General features: G+C 42.4%; 1 protein-coding gene and 1 long non-coding RNA gene across 3 annotated transcripts in view; one reads left to right on the top strand and one right to left on the bottom strand.

Moving 5' to 3' along the window:
* The window catches only part of TLL1 (tolloid like 1), a 142409-nt gene extending 125617 nt beyond the window's left edge, over positions 1-16792 (bottom strand). Inside the window, exon 1 of the mRNA XM_075091075.1 lies at positions 16636-16792. Coding sequence (XP_074947176.1) covers positions 16636-16792 — 157 coding nt within the window. The remainder of the gene's footprint in view (positions 1-16635) is intronic.
* Positions 16026-20022, top strand: LOC142056392 (uncharacterized). Of its 2 annotated transcripts, none has more exons than XR_012660314.1 (3): positions 16026-16518; positions 18521-18619; positions 19400-20022. It is a non-coding gene; the product is annotated as an uncharacterized LOC142056392 (long non-coding RNA). The 2 variants fall into 2 exon arrangements; XR_012660315.1 differs by lacking the exon at positions 16026-16518 and adding an exon at positions 16821-16877.
* The last annotated feature ends 6968 nt before the right edge of the window (positions 20023-26990 follow it).

The raw sequence follows: 26990 nt of genomic DNA, 5'->3' as shown, positions 1-26990 counted from the left end.
AGGCTAAAAAGCTGACAGCTCCTCCAGTGGGAGAAAAGTTGGTTTGCATCACCCTCTCTGATGGTACTCCATGAAAGTCACACCGATTAAGTTTACATTAAAATTCCAGAAAGTCTGAAAGAGGGATACACAGTAAAAACTATGAGACAATCTAGCAGGAAAAAAAAACCACAAGCTGTTAAGTCTTTTCTGTACACTTTTCCATGTATCCCCAAAAGTTCCACCTGGACAGCTGCTTGAGAATGAGTCCTTTGAAAGATGACCCATACAGAGTGCTAGCTATGGCAAGCGTTTCCATCTCCCGTGAAAGAACTTTTTTCCTCCTGGATGCATATGGCAAAACAAGCCAAAAATTATTAAACACTCTCCCAGTATCTCTTCTGTTATAGACAAAGGCTATTGGGAAATGGTGTACATTTCGCCAAGTTTCCTTTGAGTCAGCTGAGAGTTTCTTACACGCCAAATGTAGTTAAAATAGAAAGTGTAGAAGTTGACAGTAAGAACTGAACCGAAAGTTTGGTGCTGTGGCTTTAATGTAAATCAGAGCTAAGATAGCACTCTCAATGTTCTGGGGTTTATTATGTCTATTAGAGAAAATGTGCTAGCAACAACAAACAAAAAAAGAAAAAAATATTTTTAAAAATCCCCTTCTGTATGTAGAAGACTACAGATGCATATGTGGAAACAACACTTAAAAGGATGTCTGCAACTTGCATTTCTTTCTTTCTTAAGAGGCTTACAAAAAGCTTTATTACACTATTTTTACACTTTACGATAAAAACTATATTTAGTACTTCAGTATGTAGACTAATTCGTGTGGCAAAACTTTTGGAACAAAACCAGAAAATTAGTTATTGAACTGAATGCAGAATTATTTTTATTTTAAAGGGGTCTTTGGTACTTTTTGTAAGGTACACTATGCTATTTTCATTGTAGTAGAATCATTCACCCAACATGAAAATCCTAACATACTTCAGTTCTTTAACATCCCTTAATTCTCATGGAAGTTTACATTAACACATGTCAACACATCTACCGCTCTCTATCACAAAAAAAATTTCTCAAAGTGTACAACAGGACACCTAAAGAAAGGTTGGGTCTGCCTTGCTACTACAGCAAGTACCCTCCAGACTCAGGGGGGAGCTGCAGGATTTATTCCCGAGCACGGCGTGGCATGCAGCCAAAGGAGTCATTTAGTGGAGTTTTTGGCCAAGCAGGAAAGTGTTCCATTTCTTCTGCCATTCATTGAGACCCGCGAGGAAACTGAGACAGGAAGTCAGGCTTCCAGATAATAGGAGTGTTCTTAATGATGTCCTTTGGCTCACAGCGCAGAACAGTTCCTCTATGCTCCCCCTTGCTACAACATCTTCTCTCTATATAAATTCCCCTCTGTAGAGAGGGAACAACAAAAGCATTTTAAATTGAGTTTGCTTTTGCATCCAATTCAAAAGGGCCCAGTTAAATTGCATAGATTATCTGCTTCTGTATGGTGTATGAAGAGCAACATTAGGCTGTTTCTTAAAAATAGCTATTTATGCTTGGAAATTTGTCTAGCATAATGCCACTTCAAAAAGAATCCTCCATTGCAATGTCTACATATACATATATTTTCAAACTTCACAAAACAAGAAAAAGCTAATTACACCCCAGTTACCTGGTTACCTCTTGCCTCCATTGTAAGAGACTATTTTAAAAACATACCTCCATGTTGTCTCAGTAAAGTGGCGCTAAGTATAATTTTTCCTTAGGTTCAAATTCTGACCTCATTAAGATGAATGTCACCATGCTCTTCATCTCATTAGAATTAACAAGAGATTCTGAGAGGGACTGCAAGCTGGGTGAAGAATTCAGCCTTAGAAGTTGCAGCACATAAACATAATGCATTTAGTATTCCTGCATAAATGTGCCAGGAAACACAAATCAGATAAAAAAATGAAGACAGTACTTTATGATAAAGGAAAAAAAAAAAAAAAAAAAAAGTATCTTCATTGGCTGCTGTGGGTCCCTGTCCTGGCCGTAGTTCCCCACTGTACAGTCCACATCATGGCCCACCTAACACAATCCATGGCCTGTAACACACCATTAACACAAGCTCTTCCACATCCCACCTATGGGACTGATGTATCCACTGGCAGGATACAAGGCAGTGCTTCTGTAGCTATGATGGTCCAAAGAGATGAAACTCAAAGTTTGCCAGGAAAGTAACCATCTTTTCTTAGACCAACCTCACAGAAAGAAAAAGCCTAAAACTTTCAGACAAAGAATCTTTATAAGTCGTGGCATTTTACCAGGTGGAAGAGCCACTGAACAATCCACAGCAGCATGCGAAAGCAAAACCTAAAGATCTGTGCGAGATCAATCCATCCATGTTTAATGGAATGACATGTTGGAACAAAATATCACTAGGAATTTTGATATGTGTAGCATTGTTTTAATTAAAATTTACTACCTTAGCAGCAGCTAAATACAGAAGGCGGTTTGATTAGAAGTCAAAATCCACTCACCGAAGTTTCTGCTGGAAATCACCTATCTACAGCTGCAGAGGGTTCAGCATAGCATAATTCACCTCTTGTTTGCATCTCAGTTTCTACCTGGTTGCCTGGCTTCCCTGGGCAGATAACCCACGCAGCACTTTGTGATGTCAGTTTATTTCCTGTGACTTCCCTGAGCACCTATCCAGCCTTAAGCATGGATACCTGTGACTCTTCAGACAACAAACAGGAAGGAAAACTAAATCCAAAGCTGATTATGAAGAGGGGAGGAAAGAAAGGTGCAGTGTGTGTTCAGCAGTGCCCTGGGGGTCAAGGAGTCCCTGCAGCTGTGTCAGTGCAGGAGCAGTCAGTCTCATGTGCGCACCTTTCCAGGGGACAGCCAGCTGCAGAAAGGGTTTGTCTTGATACCAGAACAGCCATGAAGAACTAAAAGGAATCAGAACTGATTAGCACGTAAGAGTGGGGATGTTAACTTGTTTATTTAGCACTTGCAAGTGGACTCAAAATCTTATCTAGATCTTCGCTGATTTCCATGGTACATCATCTGCTTGTTGGAAGAAGAGGAAAGAATTTCTCTACTGGTAAGACCTAGGACAGTTTAGGTCAATGAAGCCAAGCCAGAGTATGTGGGCAGAAACCAAGGCTTAAATAATTTTTCTTCTTCTATAAAATGATGTTGTTAGAACTGAGTATTACTATTTATGTTCATTTTGGTTGATTTTTTTTCCTTAAGGCTGTTCTTTAGTCTGAGCTTGTTCATAATTAGGAAAGACAAACAAAGGTTTACATTTAAAATCAAGTCTTTCTATGTAATTCTGGAAGCCTTTGACTTCCTATACAACCTTAGGCCTATAACGACTAGATCAATGAATCAGCAAAAATACATTATATGTGATGGAATGCTGTACGATCCTCCAAATAAAACTGAGACACTTTTTCAAAATCTAAAAAAATAGCCAAGAAAAATTAGTTTTGTCTAAGCTGAAAAAATTGTCATGACTTTAGCTGACTCTACACATTGTTGACTTAAATCACCATGGGATAACTTGCATTTCTCTCTAACATTTTAGTTTTAGCCCCCTCCAGATCTGTATATCTCCGTAAACACAGTTACTGATCAAGGAGGCATCTCTGTATTTGGTTCTCTTCCATAATGCAGAAGGAAGCCTATGTTATAAATTCTCTTTACCCAAGTTTCACTTCTGTAGACACACTTACTCTGATCCATCAGTGTTACAATTCATACTTACAGAACCATAGAATAATTAAGGTTGAAAAAAACCTCTAAGGTCATCATGTCCAACCGTCAACCCAACACCACCATGCCTCTTAAATCGTGTCCCAAATTGCCACGTCTACATATTTTTTGAATGCCTCCAGGGATGGCGACTCCACCACCTCTCTGGGCAGCCTGTTCCAGTGCCTGACTACTCTTTCAGTGAAGAAATTTTTCCTAATATCCAATCTAAACCTCCCCTGATGCAGCTTGAGGCCATTTCCTCTTGTCCCATCACAAGTTACTTAGGAGAAGAGACCAACACCCACCTCGCTACAACCTCCTCTCAGGTAGGTGCAGAGAGTGATAAGGTCTCCTCTTCTTCAGACTAAACAACCCCAGCTCCCTCAACCTCTCCTCATAAGACCTGCTCTCCAGACCCTTCACCAGCTTTGTTGCCCTTCTCTGGACACACTCCAGCAACTCAATGTCCTTCTTGTACTGAGCTTCTTCCAACATAAAGGTATTATAAATTAAAACATCCAGAAGACCTGGACTGGGTTTCTGTATTTCGCCTGTACTTCATGTGTGAAAGGGTTTCATCCTCAAGAATGCAGATAAAGGACTGAAAATAAAAGAAAACCCCTCTCCTACGCTCTCTACTCTCCACCGCTCCTTCAGTTCAGGGATCAAAGGATCTACAAACTGCAAAAGGAGAATCTTTTCATGATGGGCAAAGATTTGTCTCCATCCATCCCCTGCCAAATAACTCCAGAAAACTCCGTAACAAAAGCCAAGTAAAGGACTTTCTTCAAACAAGAATCCTCAGTCAAATCTAGGCTCATTTATCACCTGCAGTTCTCACTCAGGCCATGATTATAGTTCAACACACTGAAGAAACATCAGAAAGAAAACAGAAGTTTTTGAAACACAAAAGTAACAAACTATGTGGTTAAATGCAAGATTTGCACTGAGTTAGGCTATGTCCTAAGGATACTTAGGCCTATACTGCAATCTAGAGTTTTTGCAATCCATCCAAACTATACATAACTTTGGGAAAAAATATACTTTCTGCTCTGTTTTTATTTTACCATTTAACTAATTCTTCAACTTATTAAATAAAGGGGGATATTAGTACACCTGCTCCTCCTACTTTTCCAAGATCTCTTTAGCTTCTAGGAGCCTCTGGAATAGGAAACATTTTAATTTTGGGATATTGTAAATTACTGAAAAGACTTTCAGTGCTTGTCAAACTTTAGCTAATGATACATGATTTTGCTGATGTTATTACAAACTACATTGACACCGGTTTCATACGCCTGCTGCATTTTGTAACAAATGGCTTATTATCTTTGACTTTACATTTCTTGAAATCACACAGATAAGGAACTGTGTATGCAACTGCAACCATCATGTTTGTCAGCATCTTTAGCCATTTATCAGATTGAACAATTAATAAAGTATTCAGCTATGACAAGAAGAAACCTATCTCTAAAGGCTGAGAAATTATTGCAGTAATCTAAATCCAGTCTTATCCTGAGGCTTCTTATGGCGGGGGGAAGAAAAGAAATCAGATGCTATTGCAAGCGGTTGGATTTTTTTCACACCCCAGTCCAGCAAGCAAAAACCTGCAATCACAAGGTCACTGAATGTAAGATTTCATGATACTCTTGTGTTAGTGATGACAACTACAGAAACTGGGGCAAAAATCCAACTGCCTTCATTAATGTGCCTGCAAAGCATGTGAGCACATGAATACAAGCCAGCCGTAGCCCAAGTACACAGAAGTAAATTAGTCAGCTCCGCACTTTATTACCTATTCGCCTATAAATATTATCTCTAAAGTAACTGGAAACATTCCCACCGAGGTCAATAGCCTCTAGATCAGGTTTAACACACAGATTATCATGACATTTCCCAGTGTAGGAAAAAAAAAATGCATGCACACAATCTGTACATGCAGCTTTAAAAATCCAATATAGACACTTCTACAGTACTATATAGAGATCCTATATAGATACTTCAATGACATTTCCTTAAGTAATCAGGTGAACATGTGCATACATGTGTTTAAAGATCAGCATTTATACAAGTGCTCCACTGGACCGATAATGACAGCCTATATACATTAGAATGCAGTCGTCTTCTTGTGTGCTTGCATACATTCATTGTCATCAAATACAGTTGGTCAATGCGTTTACAGTCATACTGAGCATTGAAATTCATTCACATCCCAAAATAGCCAAATTGCATTTATCTTTCAGGCACGCTACAAGACATGAGTTTTTGAAATGGCATTTAGGGAGGGCTAAGGAACAAAGGAACTGCAACACTGGATCATATCCAAGGTCCTGTCTCTGACAGCAGTCACCACCAGCTGCTTCACAGAAACAAACAAGAATCTGCAGTAGGTAGGTGAGGATAATCTTGCCACATGTTAGCGTTCATCCTGGTTTCCAGCTACTAAAGACTGGCTTGAACTCTGAAGCCTGAGGTATAATATCCACTTGAAACTGTTATCATTACTAATTATCAGAGCTCCAGACACCCTTGCTATCTACTCAAATATTACATTGTATATCCAAATACTGCCTCAGTGCAATCCTTTAGCAGACTTCAATCTAAAAAGTTGTATAAAATCCCCACGTATCTCCTTGTCTCAGTTCTGAACTTGCCACTTCAGAATTTAGCAGATTAATAGTAGAAACAAAAATCTCCTTTTTTATCTTCTTGTATAATTTCTTAAATTGTATGCATTTATCACGCCCCTTCTCTTTCCTTTTCTCTCTTCTAACTTGAAAACTTTTTATGTTGTTTTCATTAAACAGATTATCCAATAATCTAATATTTGTGGAATAAAACACATATCTGTAGAATATCCACATGAATCTGGTTCCTTAGCTATTTATAGGCTTGATTATTATTTTTTTGTCTGAGGGTTTGAGTTTGTGGGTTGGTTTTTTTTTTAATAATTTCTTTTCCAGGGATGAAAGATTAGTCTATATTAGTTTTCAGAACATAATGCTATTGCAACGTATCAGTAACAATAGAATAAGGGTTCCAGAATTTAGTCCTGAATCAATCTTCTTGAATAGCTGCATAGTTAGAGAAAGACTGAGCAGTTTATATGATGCCAAAAGGATGAGCCAATGGACAAATCAAAGATCCTGGTACACTGCTCTGCAGAGAGGGACCTGGGGGTTCTGGTCAACGGCAAGTTGAACGTGAGCCAGCAGCGTGCCCTGGCAGCCAAGAGGGCCGTCTGTGTCCTAGGGTGCATCAAGCCCTGCATTGCAGCTGGTCAAGGGAGGGGATTGTCCCGCTCTGCTCTGCGCTTGTGTGGCCTCACCTTGAGTGCTGTGTGCAGTTCTGGGCGCCACAGTATATTAAGGATATAAAGCTACTAGAGAGTGTCCAGAGGTGGGACATGAAGTTGGTGAAGGGTTTAGAGGGGAAGCCATACAAGGAGCAGTGCAAGTCACTTGGTTTGTTCAGCCTGGAGGAGACCAAGGGCAGACCTCATCATGGCCTGCAGCTTCCTCACAAGGGGAGGAGGAGGGGCAGGCGCTGATCTCTTCCCTCTGGTGACCAATGACAGGACCCAAGGGAATGGCAGGAAGATGTGCCAGGGGAGGTTTAGGCTGGATATTAGGAAAAGATTCTTCCCCCAGAGGGTGGTGAAGCACTGGAACAGCCTCCCCAGGGAGGCAATCATGGCCCAAGCCTGATGATATTCAGGAAGCACTTGGACAACACCCTCAGAGACATGGTGTGAATTTTGGGGGTGTCCTGTGCAGGGACAGGAGCTGGACTTGATGATGCTTGTGGGTCCCTTCCAACTCAGGACATTCTATGATTCTGTGATTATAAAATGAAGACAACCACAGAAAGATGGGTAACATGCCTTCATCGTGACACTGGCAGTTTTGCACAGAAACACACGGAAGCTTCATCAGGAAAGGGCTGAGCGGATTGCCTGAACACAAAATACCTGATCTATCAATTTGCCTATATGTATATACACCTTTACAAGGGATGAAATAGACTATTGTAAGTACAGAAACAGTTGTCAAGTAGTAGAGTTTAACCCACCTGCAAATAAAGCTGAGGTAAAAGCACAATTGTAAGAGTAATGTTGAGTAAGGGGAAAAAAGCGAGTACAAGTGAAAATGAAGATGTATGCAAATTTGTTATAAATATAAGGACATTTTACCAGATGGAGAAATTGGGCAGTTCATCATCATGTTCTCACACCCGCAGAGTTGTTCTAAAACTACTCTTCATGAAAGCAAATATAATTGGCTGTGCAAGTAAACTGTTTAAATAAAACTTGATATTATATAACAACCATCTGAAATTATTTTCTTTACTTACCTGAGTATATCATCTGGAAACATAGAGAAGAACTGGCTCTCAACTGCTCTTTCTAGAATCGCTATGTCCTATTCAAAATTCTTTATACTTTACTGGGGAAGTGGAAAAGTGGTGAAGGTCTTTAGTGATACAATACCCATGACAGTAAGAACGTACCTAACTAGCATATATTAAAATGTCAGACACTGATAAAATGATTCATTTTTGTTTAATAACAGAGTTATTACTAGGAATATGTTTAACTGCTGCTACCAGCATGAGAATAATATAACCCATCTGCACTTCTCTTCAGATACGTCCCTCTCAGCTGATGTCCATGCCCCCTCACTTCTTCCAAGACCTGATATTTAAATTCCAACATACAGTTTAAAATATCCAAGGAGCACAATGTGGCTGGAGAGGTACTGGCACCTTTCAAATTTAGCGATGCATCTCTGTCACTCAATTTTTGTAGGAAAGGGATGAAATTCATCAGAACACCAAGGCAGATAATTTCTAAATTCAGATTTAAATGCACTGAAACTAAGTTTTTAAATAAATATCTTTCCTTTGCATTTTTGTATCTTGATTTTCTTGATTATTCCCTAATCAGATAAGAGTTCCAATACTTACTCTTCTTTAATATAATATTAAAAATCTGATGTTTTGTCAATGACACATGAAAATACCAAGCTAGAAACCTCTGAAAGCTTGAATCCTAATAAGATGTGGCATTATACTGACAGTGACAGTCCTGGCACAGCTGAACTTTTAAAATTAAAAGTCCCATGTAATTTAAGCAAAATTATAAGTGTTTCCTGTAACAGAAATTGTTGCTAAGAATATTCATATGTTTTCAATTACAAAGAGGATACCTCAGAGCAGGTTCTGCAATATAATTTATAATCACCAAAATCAATTCCTAGTCAATTATTGGTACACTTTAGCTCAATAAAGTATATATAGCAAAGAAGCTGGTTAAATAAACACTGCATATCCTATTAGGCATCATATTTCACACACCTCAAGAAAAAAATAGGGAGTTATTTTAGAACAAAACATAGGAAATGACAACAGCTGATGGGTTAGAAAACCCACAAACCTACATTTTGGAGCATTATTGCTCTGTAAGAGCTATCTGATTGTGCTCAAATATTGTCAAACACTTGATGCTCACAGATTTATAGTCACTCAAAATTTGCACTTCCTGACCATTACCCAAGCAAAAATCCCAATAAAAGTCATCCAAGAGTACCCATATGAGTAGGAAATGCTTCCAAAGCAAGAGCAACCACTCTCATGGGTTGTATCCACACCGACATTCTACATATGCCCATGGCACAGCCTCCACCTTCACACTCCCCAGCTCAACCTGTACTGGTGCATTACTATTTATAGAAGTTTTACACTTCAAGTACTTCTAGTACTCTTATTTCTATTGTTCAGCAAGGACAGTCTTCACATCAGTTCTTGATATTTAGGTACACGAGTCCAATAGAGACAGAAGGTTCATGTATATGTTCTGTATAAACATTTATAGCTGGATATTTCAGGGTTTGACATGCAGTGTTTAACAAATCACCGGCAGCCACTAAGCACTCCAGTGCAAGGCATCCGAGAACATCCTGGTCACGCACAGCCCACCTGTCCTCCTCTTCCTCATTTCCAGCAGTGGGCAGAGGTGCCCACTTTCTTTGCTGCAGAACTATCAAAGCAGTAGAGGACAATCTTACAGATGAGAAGCTAGAAGTTCTATTTGGAGGGAATAACTGCTAATTGTGAGCAAGAGGAGAATAAGTCAAGGGTAAAAACAGAGAGAAGAGGACTAGATGACTGGCCTGGCAGCACAGGGGAAAGCTGAAAAGCAAGTAGAAAAAGCATTCAGTGGGTAAGGGGAACCCAGAAGCAAGGAAACTTGTCATAGGAACAATGAAAGAGGTGACAGGGAAAGAAGTAGAGGATGAGCAGCAGACACAAAAAATGAACATGCATTAAAACACTAACAGATTAGCCATTAGCTGTTTCTTAGCCAAGAAAAATATCCTGAGAAGAGAGAACTAAAAATACCCAAAGCCTTCTCTAGTCACACTTTCAGTTGCTATAACTCTGAAGGGCGGTAGAAGAGAGGTGGACAGAGGTTGTTTGTGGTCAAGAATGGGAGGAATGAACTGCATTCAGTAATGACTGGAATAAAGTAGATTAGATAGACCCTAAGGAGGCTGAGAAAAGTTATTTTTAAAAGTTACATTATGAAAGACTGTCCATCCTACTGAAAGCTTTGAAAGGCCAAAGCTTAGTTTAGCTTTGGAATACTCTTAAAATCATCTTTCCTTCAGATATATTTTTAAAAAAAAGGATAACCATAATATTTTTCATTAGTTTAAACCTAGACCATAAAAATCTATTTCAGTTTAAGGATAAACACACATTGTCTAAACAAAGAATAGACATTTCTCCCCTTGTTTAGTTTATTCACTGTTACAAAATTTAGAATACTGTAATGCATCCAGGAAGAAAAAAAAAAAGAGAAAAGAAAAAAAATCTGTTTTCCTCCACAAGGTCTCCTGCACCTGTGAAAACCAGAAGTTAACTCTTCCATTTTATAGCCCTTTTGTCAATACCATGCACCACAGACGTGACCGTTTCTCTCCAAAAAGTAGTGAATGGAATTATGTCATAGCCTATCAACCCTGTTTTCCATAGGGGCAATAAGAATGACATAAGGCAGACATCCAGGTGTGGTGAATGTTTCCGAGCTTGCCTGGGGGGACCTGATTCCAAGCTCAATTAGATTTGTCAGTAAGGCTTGTTTTGCAGTGATGTAATACTGCTCCTTGCAGGTCACTCATTCGACACACCGGAAATATATTCAGACACAGATCCCTATGGAAAGTGGTCTGGACGTGAAACTGAGTCTCTGGTATGGAAGGATATCACAAAGTTAGAACATCCAATATAGTCATTTAATATATTTTTCCCAGGGTTTCACTACTGAATTAACCTTTTCAGTGAAGATGAGGAGAAAAAGAACTTCATGTTCACAAAAATTTCTTTCAAAGCTGTTGAGATACCACATTAAAGGGCATCACAGATAAAATAATGGTGGAGAATTCTGAGGAAGAAGTATGACTTAAAAACTAAATTTTTCAGTAGTCTGATTTACCCCATAAGTTTATCCACAGCAGGATGGGGACCATTTGGGACCAGCTATTCAGAAAAGCTTGTTTCCTTTTCAGCTGCCTGCACTACGCGTTTACTACGTGACTAGTCACAGTTCTGTCAATCTGGCAAGTGATATTAGCAGTACAACTTCTATATTAGTACAAACTGCACAACATATCTTCAGAATTTACTGCATGACTGAATATAAAGATGAAAGCTCTCAATTATCTAAATCATGCAACAGATTCAAAATGTATAGTCAGAAGTTTTAAGAATTTTCATGTTACCAGACTGCACAATTAGCATGCTTACAGCTGAAAACACACGTCCCCGACTACAAGACACAAACTCAAAAAAAAACCCACCAGAAACCAACCTAGCAGTATAGAAGACTGCTGCTACAACATCAATAAACAAAACTTAGATTGCATTACAGATGACGCCACATAATAACTATACTTAACATATACCATCAACTTTTCATGTTCAGATACTTTACAAATAAAATACATAACCAGGTTTCACACCTGAGTGTGGTAGGAAATACTAATATCCCTGTTATAGACAATCCAAACTTTTTTTTACTATTACTTAGAAAGGTGCAAAGAAACCTACTGCGTTCCTTATATGCTCAGAGGAGTGAGAAACAGACACAACAAGGAGGATCTTTCTTACTTTTCTCTTATTCTCCAGCCAGCACACATACATACAGTGTTTGTTCTCAGTCAAACAGCAGCAAGCTAACCAATTTCCAATTTATGAAGCTGTAAATCTAATTGTTCGTCTTTATTATTATTCTTTTTACATTTGTATCTAGCTTTACTGGGAAAAAAATGAAAATGTTTTGTTCCAAGGCAAGCAACTTATGCATAATTTGAAAGAAAAAAAAAATCCCAATTAAGTGTCTTGTGTAAAAAAAGAGTCATCCAACTTAATTACTGTGAGAATGTAAAAGTTTCAATGAAGTTCTCCTTAGGGGAAGTTTTCCTTGGGAAAAGTTTCCCGAGTGCAAGACAGAATTTCTGGTGCAAAGACCACCAAGGCCCGCGACAGAGGAAAAACAATAGATCAAGGAATTCAACTTTGAGCCTGTTCCCCAAACCTTTAACATTTTTTTGAGGAAGTGAAATACCTCACAGAAGAACTGCTAGAGGACAGCCGGCTGTCCGGAGGCTGGGACGGTCCTCAGTGATGTGCATATGCAACAAAACTAAGACTTGTTGCCTAATCTTCCGTGGTGTACAGTATTTGAATTACAAGATCACACCAGAGTATCTCTCCCTCTTATTGGTTTTTGTTTTTGTTTTAAAGAGACAAAACAAAAGCCTTCAAAAAAACGTTCATGGTCTGCACTTAGCTGATATGAAAAAGTATTACAGAGTGAGAAGTTCTTTTCCTACCCATCCCACTCTGCATTTCTCAACAGATACCTTTAATATATTATAAGCTGTTTCAAGAAAAAAAATAAAACAAAAACAACACACTGGGAATCCACACATGAATGTAGATGCATGCTGCCATCTGAAAAGCTTGACAGTGTCTGTTTCAATCTAACTAGGCATTTTATTTTTTTGAGTAATACCTGATATATAGAAATGCTGATCTTGGTTCATATATCCGTTAAAGCCTGACATTGCAATGAATGTGGCATTCCTAGTTTCACATCTTCTGGCAAATTATATCTCGAAGATGAGCTACAAATGCCTTACACTTGACCTTCACAATGGTAACACTGAAGGCAATAATCTGCAGAGAGACACGAGGAAATATCTGAGACATCAGAAGCACAGAAACTGTGTTACATCACATCCCGCTGTTAGAGCTTGCCAGGATACTTGTTATAAGGAGAAGTAGCGTGACCCAAAATTCATACGTAGGTTAAAGGTCTGCAGACAAACACACAGGAAACCACACAGCTCATCAAGTTCATCTGCGCAATGTCAATAGCTTCGTTACCACCACTCATCCCCTCAACACGGTCACAGCGTTTCCCCAGGCTCTCCTCTTCCCTGGAGCCCTGGTCCCAGGGCTCCCAAGGTGCTGGCTTCACTGCCCAGACTAAACTTTCGGGTTGTCGCATAAAACAGCTGCTGTTTTAGATATAATTGGAATCAGTTCTAGAAATAACTGCTATCTCTACTGTGCATCTGCCAGACTACTGTTATATGTAGATTTTTCACAAAGCTGGAAACTTTGTAAGAAAATGTACTTTTCAGCCCCTATAGCATCCCGCACTACAACACTTCTGGGAATTTCCAGTTCAAGGAACAGTGTGATTCTAAGCACACTCACTAAAATGATCCCTTCCTTACATATCTGTTACACACAGAATACCCATGAGTAACGTCTCAGAGGCTGTTTAGTCCTGTTTCTGGTAAATTTCTCCAGCTCATCCACAAAAGAGAAAAACAGGGAAAAAGGGACCTACCAAAAGATGATTGAATCAACAGAATTAGGACTACATCTATAAAGAGTTATCTATATAGAATTATAACTATATCTAACTATAGATCTGAGGCCTCGTGTCCTGTGCTTTCTGTCACAAGATCACAAATGTTTTCTCACGTGGTCTACAGAATAAAAACTAAGCAGCAAGCACTACTCTTCGGAGAAAAGCAGAATGCAAACAACTTTTAAAGTACAGGTGACTTCATCCTGCACCAGCATCTTTAGGGGATCTTAGTTGTGGCTGGTTTCAAAGCATTTTATTTGCTTAGAAATTATGGTATGTCAAATTATTCTAGGAGGTCCATAAAATCTGCATGGAACTCACTGGAGTTTTTGAAGTATGTCATGAGGTAAAACCCTAACCTGACCTTGGGTATTCCCCCATTTGGTCGAGTTGCAGAAATTCACAATATTTGGGACCTAACTGTTACCAGCCTGAACAGCCAAAAAAAAAAAAAGAGCATTTTTAGAACCTCAGTTTTAGGCCCTTGAGATGCAGTAAAAGCCGATGTTAATTACATCTGGGATACAAAGTTTGCATACACTGAACACAATCTCAGCAAGGATTATCTTGTTTTATTCTGTTATCTCACGGACAGAGCGACCACACAAATTCAAGTGTGAACAACTCACACCCCTGAGTGTAAAACCTGGCTTTGTCCTTCTTAGGGCCTCACTGTGGAAGAAGCCAGTCTAATGACAGTTATCAGTGAAATCACCCATGGGAGTCCAAAACCCACTCCAGACGGTAAGGCTGACCCAGTATGACCGCACATTTGGGTTATGCTGCTAAAAGAGGATGAGCACCCGCTATCCCCATCACCTCTGATCAGGTAAGAACCTGATCACCTTTCACAGGCTAAGACTAATGTAGTCTTTAAGGAAGGTTTAGCCGGAAAAGTATTTGGGAAATACTGCTGCAGGATCAGTTTCATTGATACGTATAAAGCACTCTAATTTTTATTAAAAACAGTCGGTATGTGGTTCAAAGCCAGTGTGCAGCGGTCACGCACATTTTCATTTCTGAAGAACTACTAGACACTAAAAAAAAAATAAATGACTGGGCTATTTACTGAATAGAAAACCTCAAAGTGATTGCTTTTAGGACTAATGGGAACTGCAGAAAACTAACTCTTCGTGCATCTACCTGTGTCTCCTCACAGTAGTATCTAAGCACCTTGTGAAGAAGTAGCAGCACGAACTTCCATACAATATTTAAATGGGCCAAACTTTCCAAGCAAATGTTTCTTTCTCCAAGCAAAACAGAACAAAATTATGGCAGAAAATTATCAACACTGATCATATTGCAGAGACTCTTACTGTTGCCTTTCTCTCATGCATAACCTTAAAACACCTACTGTCACAAATTATAATTTTTAATTACTCCCACTATGAAACAAGTACTAAAAAAATCCTACTGCAAACTGAGAATACACATATTTCTTATTATATAAAATTATGCATATGAATCTTCCTAAACAATAACTGACCAGAAGAAGAAAGCTTGAGTTAACTATGACTGCTCACTTACATATATGTATTTGACAGTGCTAATTGGGAAAAAATAATATTTGGTTTGCAGTTGCTTCTGCTCTTTTTGAACTTGAGCATTCCTCAGTTGTAAGTAAGAAAGACCTAACAATTCACACTTCGGAACAAAATATTTTTGTGATTAAAAAAACACAGTGTCTGCATATTTGGCATATATGTTCACCACATTCTCCTCAATAAATTAAACAAAACCACACAGACACAGTGAACACAACCTTTGGCTGAACTAGTTTTCAGAATATAAAGTAACTAATTAATGCAAAGGAGGCCGCTGGAAAATTTGAGCGCTTATTTAACAATAGAGCTGTTGGGAATGGACGACCACTATTGTTCGTAACACATTTTGGGGGGAAAAAAGCATCATTGAGATACGCTTGCCTACTGAAATACCAGTGAACCCGGTTCCCGAGGGCAGGGAGAAGGCTGCTGATAACTTTAATGGATGAAGAGCTGTACCTGGTATCAGGGAGGCTGAAGTCCTAAATCGGCAAGATAAGCGTTCTAGAAAAGCACTCATTCGCCCTGCAAGGCGAGAAGAGGCTGCAACTCAACTCTTCCCACCCAGTGAAGGCAGGGGTCGGTCAGGCACCGAGCGAGCCGGGGGCACGGCACCGGCCCCGCAGCGCACGCCCCACGTACCACGCGGGTTACAAGACGGGCACGCGTGGGCTCGCACGGCCGCAAGCCCAGCAGCTGGTTACCCCCCGACCCGCTCCCGCCACCCTCCCCCTCCGGCCGTGCAGTTATCATATACATATTCATAGGGCGGCCGGCGCCGAGGGCCCGCCCCGGGCCCGCCCCGCCCCAGGAGCGGGGGTGCCTGGCCCGGGGCGACAGGTTGAGGTGGGCGAAGGCGAGCGGGATCCCGCGGGACGCGCACCCGCTCCCGCCGCGGGGGCGGGCAGGGCCCCGTGGGGAGCCGCCACCCTCCGGCGCCGCCTGCGGGGCCCGGCCCGGCCGCTCCGCGCTCCCGGCTTGTGCTGCGGGGCACGGTCCCGCCTCGAAACCTTTGAGCCCTGCCGAAACGCCCGCTGCAACTTCCGCGTCGCCGGCGGCGTCGGGCCGGCCGCGGAGCCCTCCACGACGCCGCCGCCGCCGCCGGGGACGCGGAGCGGGGGCGGCCGGTCCAGCCCTGCCCGCCGCCGCGCCCCGCTCCCACCGAAGCCGGAGGCGGTGGGGAAGTGGGAAGTCCCAGAAAAGCAGGTCCCGGGTACCTCCCCCAGGTGAGGGAGCCGGGCGCAGGGCTCCGGCTCCGGCTCCCGCTCCGCTCGTCGCCGCTGCCCAGGGAGGGAGCAGGTGAGCCCGGGACCCCCACCCCCACCCCCCCACGCACCCCGCCGTAAAGAAAGCCGAGAACAAAGTCACCATCTGGGGAGGGGGTGGGGAGCTGCATTAGACGTGGAAGTCACTTACCGGCTTTGCAAGGATCCTTATAATCTATCGCCTCAGCTTTATCCTCTTCAGTGAAATCGTAAGTGTAGTCATAATCAAGGCCAGAGCAGGAGGAAGGCTTCCCACAGACAGTCCACCCGGCCAGCCACAGTGCCATCCTCCAGCAAAGCATTTTCATCCTCCCTCGGGCAGAGAGGTGGTGGGCAGGGTGCGGATGAATTAGGCGGCCGGTTCAGCTGTCCACGCCGGCTTGGGAAAGGAGGGTAAGGGACGGAGGAACCACAGGGGTTTGGGGCGGGGGGGGGGGGGGGGGGAGGGAAGGGGGAAGGGGGGGTTGGGCTGAGGTTTTTTTTTTTTCCTTCTCCACCTGGAGGCTCTTCCGAGAGACGGTGCTCCCTAGGTAGCCCCAGTCAGGCGGGTGCAACACAGAGTGAGGAGCATGAGCGCCGCTGCCCCTCCTGCCCCCAGCCCGCCACCTCGCCGGGGAGAAGTCGCTGGGTGTGTGGGTGGGCGCAGGGGGAGGACTCAGGCCGGGAGATCCTGTCTGTCAGGGCGTCCCCTCGCCTCTGTCAAACCCCAGCCAAACTTCCCGCGGAGGAGGAGGCGGCGGCGGCCGCTGCCCGCGTCCCGCTCCGCGCCCGGCCCGCGCCCCGCTGCGCCCGGTCCCGCTGCTGCTGCTGCTGCCAGAAGATGGATCCGGGCTGCACATCAGCAAACTACCACGGGGAGAGGGGGAAAGAGAAAGAACGGAGGAAGGAAAGAAAAGGGAGCGAGGGTGGGGGTGGTGGGGTGCACTGGAGCAAACCGCGGAGCGCTGGTGATGGGAGGCAGCAGCTATGCTGGAGGGAGCAGAGAAAAGTGTCAGAGCTTCCCCCTCCTCCGCACAAACACTTACTCTAAGCTCTGTCTCTGGTCTGTGTGTGCGTGTGTGTCCCCCCACCTCCTCCGTCCCCCTTTAACTTACGAAAACCTTACAGGCAACTAACACACAGTCGTCAGCATCCTGCTTACTTATTCATACAGTCAGGGTCAGGATCCGGGTTGCTTCTGATCCGCTCCCTGGATAGTCTTATAGAAACACACGCGCATTCACTATATGCCTCTATCTCCATATAGCCTTCTCTCTAGATAAGCAGTGCATGGCATTTAAACAACAACAACAACAAAAGAATGGAGATCAGATAAAACAATGCACAGATCGACACCCGGCAGCCAAAAAAGCTCGAGAGAATGGGTGACGAGGAGGACGATGAGAAGAATTAACTGCAATTTAGGAGACGGGAAAATAAATCAGTGGCTGTGTATTTCTCCCTCTGCTGCGGCTGCTTTGCAGTGTTAGCCCCATGAGCTGACGGGTGGGGGTTAAGGAGCGAGGGGGAGGGGGAAAGAGAAAAGTTTAAGCGTCCATAGTTTGTTTAAAACAGAGGAAGGCAATATAAGAAGTCCATTGGTCTCCAGAAGTTCAGCCAAGCGGCTGGGAACCGGTTCCAAAATGAAAGTAAGAACAAACAAACAAACAGAAAAAAAAAAAATCAAGGCAAACAAAAAGTAAAATTGCAGCAGGCAGCAGCAGCAGCGCTGAGATCTTGCAGTCGGGCTTTCCTGTTCTCACGTGGATCTCCAGGAAAGTGGTGGAGGTTTATTTTCCCAGCGAAGTTTCCGCGGGAGCCGCCGCCCCGCTCCGCGGTATCCTGCCTCGCTTCAGCGCCGAGGCGCCCCGAGCCGCTGCCGGCTGCGCCGGGCCGGGTTTTGTTTTAAAGCCCGAGAAGGGATCAGCGCGCAAAGCCTCATTTCAGCCGATCAACCTGGAGAGGGAGGGGGGGAGGAGGGAGGAGGGGTGGAGATACGTGCTGCCGGAATAAAATAAGATCAAGCGGAAAAAAAAAAAAAATATATATGTATATAGGTAGCTGAAGATCTCCCTCCCTCCCTGCCTGCCTCCTCCCCTCCCCCGAGACGGGCAGCTCCAATCCTGCAGAAACGCCTGAAACTGTTTCAGACCAAGGTGAGACTTTTCCGTAGCGAACTCTACTCCTCCTCCTTTTACGAGTTTCCATGGAAAAGGGCGGAGGGGAGGACGAGGGGTGGGTAGCGGGGAGTTTCTGCTGCTCCCATGTCGCCGGGGTGTCACATTTAACACGGACTTTTGAAAGGGTTGCCGCGAAGAAGTGGCTGCGTCTTGCTCTCACGTCCGAGCCCGCACAGGCTCGCTCTCCCCGCAGCACTTCCCGGCCGCCTTCCCCCGTCGCAGGGGTGGAAATCCGGAGATAGTCCCTTCCCCGGGCTGCGCCAGGAGCGCGGGCAGAGCCGGCGGCGCGGCGCGCCCCTCACCGCTGCGTCGGGGCGCAGCGCCCCCCTCCCGGCGCGCCCCTTCCCTCCGCGCCCGCGGACCGCCCGCGCCGCCCCAGGTGCGGGGGGGGCGGGGGGGGGCGGGGCAGCGCCGGCGGGGGCGCGGTGAAGGGCGGACTCCGGGGAGGCACAGCTTGCTATCGCCTGTCGCCGCTACCGAGGCTGAGCTGCTCCCCAAACCGCGGGGGGGGGAAGCAGGGAAGGCGAGACAAAAACTGCCGGCCGCGCCGAGCCGCTCCGCCTGCCCGTGCCCTCCTGCGACTGCAGGGTTAGTGTTGCTACAGATAGGTGCTCTCAGCGGTTCATACCGTTAAAACTGGAAAGGTCGGTTAAGACAGCGCTAGTAACAGCTTACTGACAGAGCCTCGCGCCGGGTAACGTCAGTGTCTGCGAAGCGTTCATGGGTTGTGCTTCCTTACCTTTTTTTGGCATCCAGGTTGTGTCCGCATTACTCCCAACTCAACCTTGTTGCTCCGAAGTGGAAAGCCAAGGAGTGAGTAGCTGCCACTGGAAGGCTGCAGCCTTCGGTAAGGAATAACTCTTCTCTGGCCCAGCAGTTCAGTCTGCTGTGTGTCACAAGGCCGGCAAAAAGCACCACACCAGATCACAGAAAACCCTGAGAAACCTGTGGCCTTCTCCTTTCCCTTCCTCCTCAAGGCAATTTCGGCGACCAACATTTGGAACTGAATCCAAGGAAGTTATCAGAGACCCTTCCCCGTCAGCCCATCAGAACAGTGTCAGGACTGATGACTACCTTCACTTGCACAGTGTCGTGGCTTGGTGGGCCGCGTTTTGCTAAAGCCACCAGTTTGATCCAATCAGAAGTCTACTTTGTTACGTACGTCCACAAAGGAGATAGTTCACCTTACAGTGTCATTAATTACGTGCTTATTTCACGTATTGGACCTCCCTAACCTGGTCTTGTTATTGTGCTCAGTCTTGTTTCGTATGTACACACCTTTAAAAAGTTAATTTTCTCTCCTGCGCCTATGCACCTCAACCCCCAAAAGAAATGACCTCTGACAAGCACATATGTTTGTCAATAGAGCTTTAGAAACACTGGCTTTGCTGATTGCTTTACAGCCCCAGAAGAGGAATGTACAACGTGTGATCCTTCACACACCAGTCTCCCCAGTGAGATTATTAGTCTCTCCCCAGCAGATTAACCCTCCCAGCAAGGTAGGCACTGACGTCACCCTCAGCCTCCAGCCGGCAATCTGCCCCCGACCTCAGCACCAACAGCACTAGCAGAGCAGCACCAACCGCTCGCAGCCTTGAGGACAGCTGGCCTTGCAGAGCCCTGACTAAGACAGGAAACAAACTCAGAAATGCTAGATGGGAATCGTGCAGAAATCTGGGCACATAAGTGTTGTGTAGCAAACAAATGTGTGTATAGGTCAGGGTAAAATCTGTTTTCTGCTTGTAATCCAGAGCAGCTACACAGTAGAATTACTTTTTAAAATAAGCATTGCAGCTCTGCAGAAACTATTCTACATTGCTTAGGTATTAATATTCCCATCAGTCGCGTTAGTAAAAACCTTTCCTGATATTAAGTGAAATTTTTTCCTAGTAACGAAACCAGTTGACATTTTAAAAAAAAAACTTTTCCCTTAAGTAACCTGTTAAATATTCAATCTAGTTTCTTTCATGATGCAAAATTTTGAAACATTTTAAGTACAAAATATTTTTTCTTATCACACATTCATGTCTACCATTCCAAAAAGCTCAGAAATCTGATAATCTATCTGACAACGCAGTCAATCAAAAATCCATCCTACAGCCGTTTCCAAAGAAACGAACACATAGCCAGGAAGACAGAATGCTCAAGCTGGAAGAAAACCAACCAAAGGAACACAACAACAGCATCAACAAAAACTCCAAGCGTTTTCCCTTTTCCTTGAAATTTCCTGGTTCAGGGGTATCACGGTAAATGCAGTTATGTTAAGTGATAGTGGTTTTGTTGTGTTTTTTTTTTTAATCCAGGAAGCTGGAGGTTTTTCTGCTCTTCCCACGCAATAAAAAAAGAATTATAAAAAAAATAGGACAAGTATGTAAGAAAGACACAATCACAGAAGTAAAAAAAAAAAAATCACATCTGAAACATCGTTGCTCACACCTCCTCCTCATTCTTTGGCTATCTGTCTCCTGCTTAGGCCTCCATCTCGTGTGGAGTTTTAGGTGGGTGGACACAATGGGCTTATTCACAACCATCAAGCTCAGCACATGCCTAAGGCTTTGAAGGCTGAAGACCCGTGGCTGGTCAGCTCCTTGGGACTGGGGCTCAGGGAGATTTTTCAGGAGGCTAACACAGTGAAGTTCAGCAGGAGCTTGTTACCTTCCTGCTTTCATCTCCTGATAACCCCACTCCTTGTCTCTAAAGTACCTACAGCACTTCTGAAACAGCCGAAACTATGTTTAAGTAGTTCCCAATTCCCCAAATTGTTATTCTGTAGGGAAATACTGAAAGTACATTGTGGCAAATGGACTGTCTACAGCAATAGACAAACAGGCATATATATACACAATCATAAATATATACTGAGTGAACTATATAAACTAAAATTAAACTCTTAAAGTTAAAAATCAAGCACTCAACAGCAGCGAGCTCACCTGTGAAACCTTATTTCTGTTCTCTCCTGCATCTACTCATGTATTATGGAAGTTGTTCATTCTATGTTCACATGCTTTTTTTTCCTACAGATCTCTGTGCTTAATTAGCAAGACGACCTTCAATGTTATGTTTTCTGTTTTATTTTTGAAAGCGTGCCCTATGCTTTATTCATTACACTAGTCATTAACTTATTCAGATCCTACTTTGCATACAGAGTTATTAACTTCCTCGTAGGCTTTTTATGGAGCTTGCTGCTACAGTATTCAAGTGCTACAAAAATATTAATTAGTTTAGTTTCATAATACACCCCTCAGATGAGGGGATATTGTGACAGGATATGAATATTACACATGGGAAACAGTTATAGATTGCCTGGTTTGATATCTTGTAGACCTGTCAGGACTTGGCACTATAGAAAGCCTTATTTCTTCAAGGCCTGGTTCCCACTGGTTTCAGTTGCAGTAATTTTACTCACCGAGTATCCAGAACTACTTTTAATCAAACCCTGGAGTTTTCAGGCATCTGAAAACAAGAAGCAAATATTTAGCAAGAAGTGTGATGTAAAAGCCTTGAACCAGCTTTATCAAGGAACTCTGTGTCAGAGGTAAGGGCTAAGACTCAAATTTCAAGCCGTGCAGCTCTCTGAAGACTTTAGGCACCATTTCTCTTCCCGTAATTCCATTTCTTCAATACTTCCTTCAGTTCCTAGAATAAACATGACCAGACTCCTGCCAGCAACAGCCCCATCATTAATGACACACATATAATTCATCCACGGCTTTGAATCTTCTGCTCCTCCATGCAGTACCTGTTAGCACGAGTAGGTAGCTCTGTGTTTGGCCCAGCATTTGAAAAGATGTGTCTCTCTTCGCCACTGGATTTCACAGTTATTACTGGCAGAAGAGGGAGAGTGAATCCTGGGATCCCTTCCAAGCTATGGGAGAGGGTGTTTTTTAATAGCATGCTCCCATCTGCTTGCTTCCCATGTCCATGTTTTGCCTTGTCCTGGCTCCTTATTTTTACCTGTCTTCATTCTCTCTTCAACCTTAGCTGTTCATCCCAGTTTTGTTTTTCTTATCTAGTTAATGCTAGTGTTTGATTCTCATCCCAGTTCCAGCTGTCCTAGTTGCACTTTTCTTTAATCTTACTCTGGGCCTCCTCTCTCTGAGATTCATCTTCAGCTGTGCAGGGCTGGGTTTTTGTTGTTTTGTTTTCACTCCCGTTATCTAGTTGGTTCTTTTCTTATGCCTTCTCATATGAATAATCTTCCAGTTATGCTAACATTCACCTTCCTTGTTTGTTCTTTACTCCAGGTATGCACCACAAAGTTGGTCTTGCTCCTTGACCTTATTTCCCAGTTACAGAGTTATCCTAGCTCCATCCCTTACCTTGCCATTCAGGCAGTTTTGCTTGTCTGCAACCCTCCCTCTACCTCTTTCTTTTCATTCTGTTACTTCTCAGGCCCAGTTTCCTTATGCAAACAATTTCATTGTCCCAAAATATGTCCACCATTCCCATTGCCGATTTCTCCCAATCACATCTCACATTCAGTTTCTCAGGAGCTTTGTGCCAACTTTACCATGCTGCAAGATCAGTTTTTCTTCCCTGATTCACTGTCTATTCAAGTTAGACAGCCTTCCCGCTCCTCACCCCACAGGTACGACTGAGGTACATTGAGCATGTGAAATCATCACTTCTCAATTAAGTTCCATATCCAAGGAAGGCACAGCTCAAGATGATCATGTAAAACGTCATTGCAGGTGAGACACTCAGGTAAGAGAGCTGCTAAAACTGCATGTATTCAAGGCCGACTCTGTTGATGCTTGTCTGTAGTAATGTTAAAGGAAGGAAAGGATACATCCCTTGACATAAGGGCTAACATTCTTCTTTTCTGATCTGCTCAAGATTTAACTACATTTCCTACAGGCTAATCATAATGAAGCCCTTCCAAAAATAGTGCTATGATTTTTAATTAGGAGCAAAAATATATATTTGCAAGTTTCATTTTTCAAATACCTGGATAATGTAAGCTAATATTCTAAAAGAAAGGTTGAAGAACAAGAAATTAAAAATCAGCTTGCTGCAGATACCTAGCATGAAAAATGTCATACCAAATCCTTACAATTAAGCAAAGATAGGCAAGCAACTTAATATCTACCAGTAGACAGTGTCAGGGAATTTTAATATTAGACACCCAGCCATACTGTTTATAACATCATGTGTGTTATGCCTTTTCCATTTTTAATGCTCCAAAAAGTACAGAAGAGCGTAAAACTACCTTGAGAACACATACTGATGTTAAAACAAGTAATCCAGCAACAACAACAAACCCAGTGGTGCACTACTTAAATTAGAAACTGTTCTGTGTTTGCTCAGCATCCTTGATCCTCATCGAGCAATAAATCAATTTGCAGTAGCTGTGGACAGCTATTTAAGCACAGGGCCAGAAGAGCTTAATTGTTAAAGCAATGTTCAAAGTTAGAAGGTATAGGAGGTTAGTATAGGAGGTCATACGGAATATTCACTTGTCTGAAACCAGCTGCATTCCAAGTATGAGGAGGCATCCTGCCCTCCGCTTAATTAAAAAACAAAGTCTATGAGCTCTGGGCTTAGCAGAGCTTAGCTTGCAGTTCTTCAGCAGATAGAGACTTCCAGATGAAAAACTGACATCTAAATGTTTGCTAACTTGATCTTGTTTGATTAACTTTATTGTCTAACATGCAAAAGACAGCTAAAAGCTGTTTGGTTTGAAGTTGGTAGTTTATTTTCACAAGTTGGTAAAGAATTCCGGGTTCAATTCTCAACTTTGTAAGAGGCTGCTCCTCGTCAAAGTCGACAGCAAACTTGCGTTTGACTTGCATAGGAGCTGAACATGATCACTTATCAGCAATCATTCTAGACATTGGTAGCTGGTGAACACAGTTTCTTTGTTAATTATACGATAATGGAAGTATAATAAACTATAACAATATTACAACTCCTAGACGTGCTCACCCTTCATCCACGAACAAATGTTGCTCTTAGACTGAGAAGTGACATTTGTTATTAGACTGACTAGGTGTACAGGGTTAATCTTACCCTCCAGTATTCAGCATACTGTCACATAGCTGGGAGTCAGCGGCTGATTTTTGACAGAGAAAGCCTCTAATGAGCCTGATCTTGAGTGACTGCTCAGCATTTTGATCTTCCATTCATTCCTAGAAGATGAAGCAGCTCAGCACCTTGCAGAACAGGATTCACTGTTTTGAGCCATACATTGCTCAGATGAAAACCCCTGTTCTAGTTTACATGGTAATTTATCACTTACAATCACCTCTCTGGCACTTACCACAGAAAACATGTAATGCTGACACTGGAGGAAGGGAATCAAAGCAAATAAAAGAACCCTGCCATAATTGTGTTTTCTACATAGACGCAATGTATCTTCTAACTCTGGATCACTGAAAATATATAAGGCTTATCACCAACTCCCAGGAGGAAGAATGGCAATTGTATTACAGAAAGCAGCAAGAAACTATGATATAAGCACTATCAATGGCAGCAATGGTGTCCTGGAGTTATTAGCCTTATTTGCTGTAATATTTACATAAGTTCTCTTCACAGCAGGGTACTTCTACCCCTTTCAGCACTGTCTAACATATATTTCATTAACACAGGTAGCATCATACCCACTGAATTTTGCTGTGCAGCTATCAAAAAAACCCAAACCCCTCATATACCTAAGGTGGCTTAGCTAGTGTGTTTTTCTAATCTTCAGTGGCATAAGATCATGAATGTCTATGGCAAATCTAATTCAATTGCATTCACATTATCCAGCTCTCAAAAATTATTTGTACTGTTGCTTATTATCAATTATTCTTTGCTATAATAGAACATTTTCCTAGACTATGCAGCATAAGCTTCTTTTAAAAGAAGACACTAATGCACCATGCAGCAATAATAACTTCTGTCTGGGGGATTCAGGGATTATACTGTATATTTGCTCTTTCACTCACAAAGGTGATAGTTCTGTGCAAACACCAATCAATATTTGATGGAAATAATACATATTTTACAGTAATTACACATATATACATATGCATTACAATTTCGGTTCAACTTACAGCCGTTTCAGTAGTTTTCCTTCAGAACAGTTAGAGCACTAAACCCTTGCAATTAATCTTTGAGAGATAGTTATTGGCACTTTTGTGCACATATACGTGTACACGCACACGCACACTGACAATATAAAGGACTCAAACCAAAATCTGAGATCAAAATACTTCCAGAATTAAACCAGAATATGGAACCATCATTTACATAAAATTTTCACGCTTCCAAGGAAAGGGTGAAAGAGGTCCCAGGCACCACTTACACATGTATGGTTCTGTGTTGCATATAATACAGAGTCCAGTCTCACTGCAAAAGCAGTATAGATTTACTTTCTGCATGTGCTGCAGATCTGAAGAGGCAGATTTACTGAATACATTCCAGGCATCTAGGTTTTGGTTTCCCATGTGCTGGCAGGAGTGCCCTTTTCAGATTAGGCATTAGCCTTTATGAGTACAGGCTTAAAACACTGCACGTATGAACAACTCTGTTTCCAAGTATAGAGCGTAAGAATCAAGGTGTATGTTTGTACTTACGTTTATTATTGTGTAGAATTGCCACACAGGTAAGATTATTTTTTTTTTAAGTATGTATGAGCATGTGCATTTTACTAATTAAAAAACTGCACTTATATAAAAACTGCACTTTATTCCCAAAAGCTAAAAGAAGCCTAACTCAGTCTACCATAAGCCAACTTGTATCTGTGTGGATCCTCTTTTCAGCAAGTGCCATGAATCCCCAGTAGTGGTTTGCAGGACAGACATTGCAGATAACTGCAACAAGACATATCGAAGTCCTCGTACTAGAAAAATCTGTAACATAAACCCTCAAATTTTTTCACAAAATCCTAATAGTGAAAACAATCAAAAACCTTCCTGGTTTAAGAGTTAACTGTACTGAAGTGACAGCTCATGACTTCTAAATGATCCCAGTAGTCTTCAATTTGTGCAAAGATCTACTACTGCTTCTCCTTCCTAAGCCTCTCTGTATGTATACATAAATATGCCGAGAGCCGTTACTTTTTCACTCAACTCTCTTTAGAAAGAGATTCATTCTATTAGAAAAATGAAGGTTTATTAGAAATAGAAATGGATTCATGCTCTGAAATATATATTTTATATTTATAAGGAATTATTTCAATTGGTGTCAAATGTCAAACTATTTATTAAATAATTTTGATATTTGCATATGTCAGTTGACTCAGAATAAGGCTGCTTGATATACATTCCCTACTCCTGTCCAAATTCCATTTACTTTCATGAACAGATCAGTTTAACAGTTGTCTCCATTGGTAAATTCGGATTCTTTTGTTGCCATCGCTTGTTAC

Source organism: Phalacrocorax aristotelis, chromosome 4, assembly GCF_949628215.1.
Source record: "Phalacrocorax aristotelis chromosome 4, bGulAri2.1, whole genome shotgun sequence".
Lineage (NCBI taxonomy): Eukaryota > Metazoa > Chordata > Aves > Suliformes > Phalacrocoracidae > Phalacrocorax > Phalacrocorax aristotelis.
Note: the sequence above shows the minus strand (reverse complement) of the source record. Positions and strands in the feature narration are given on the sequence as shown.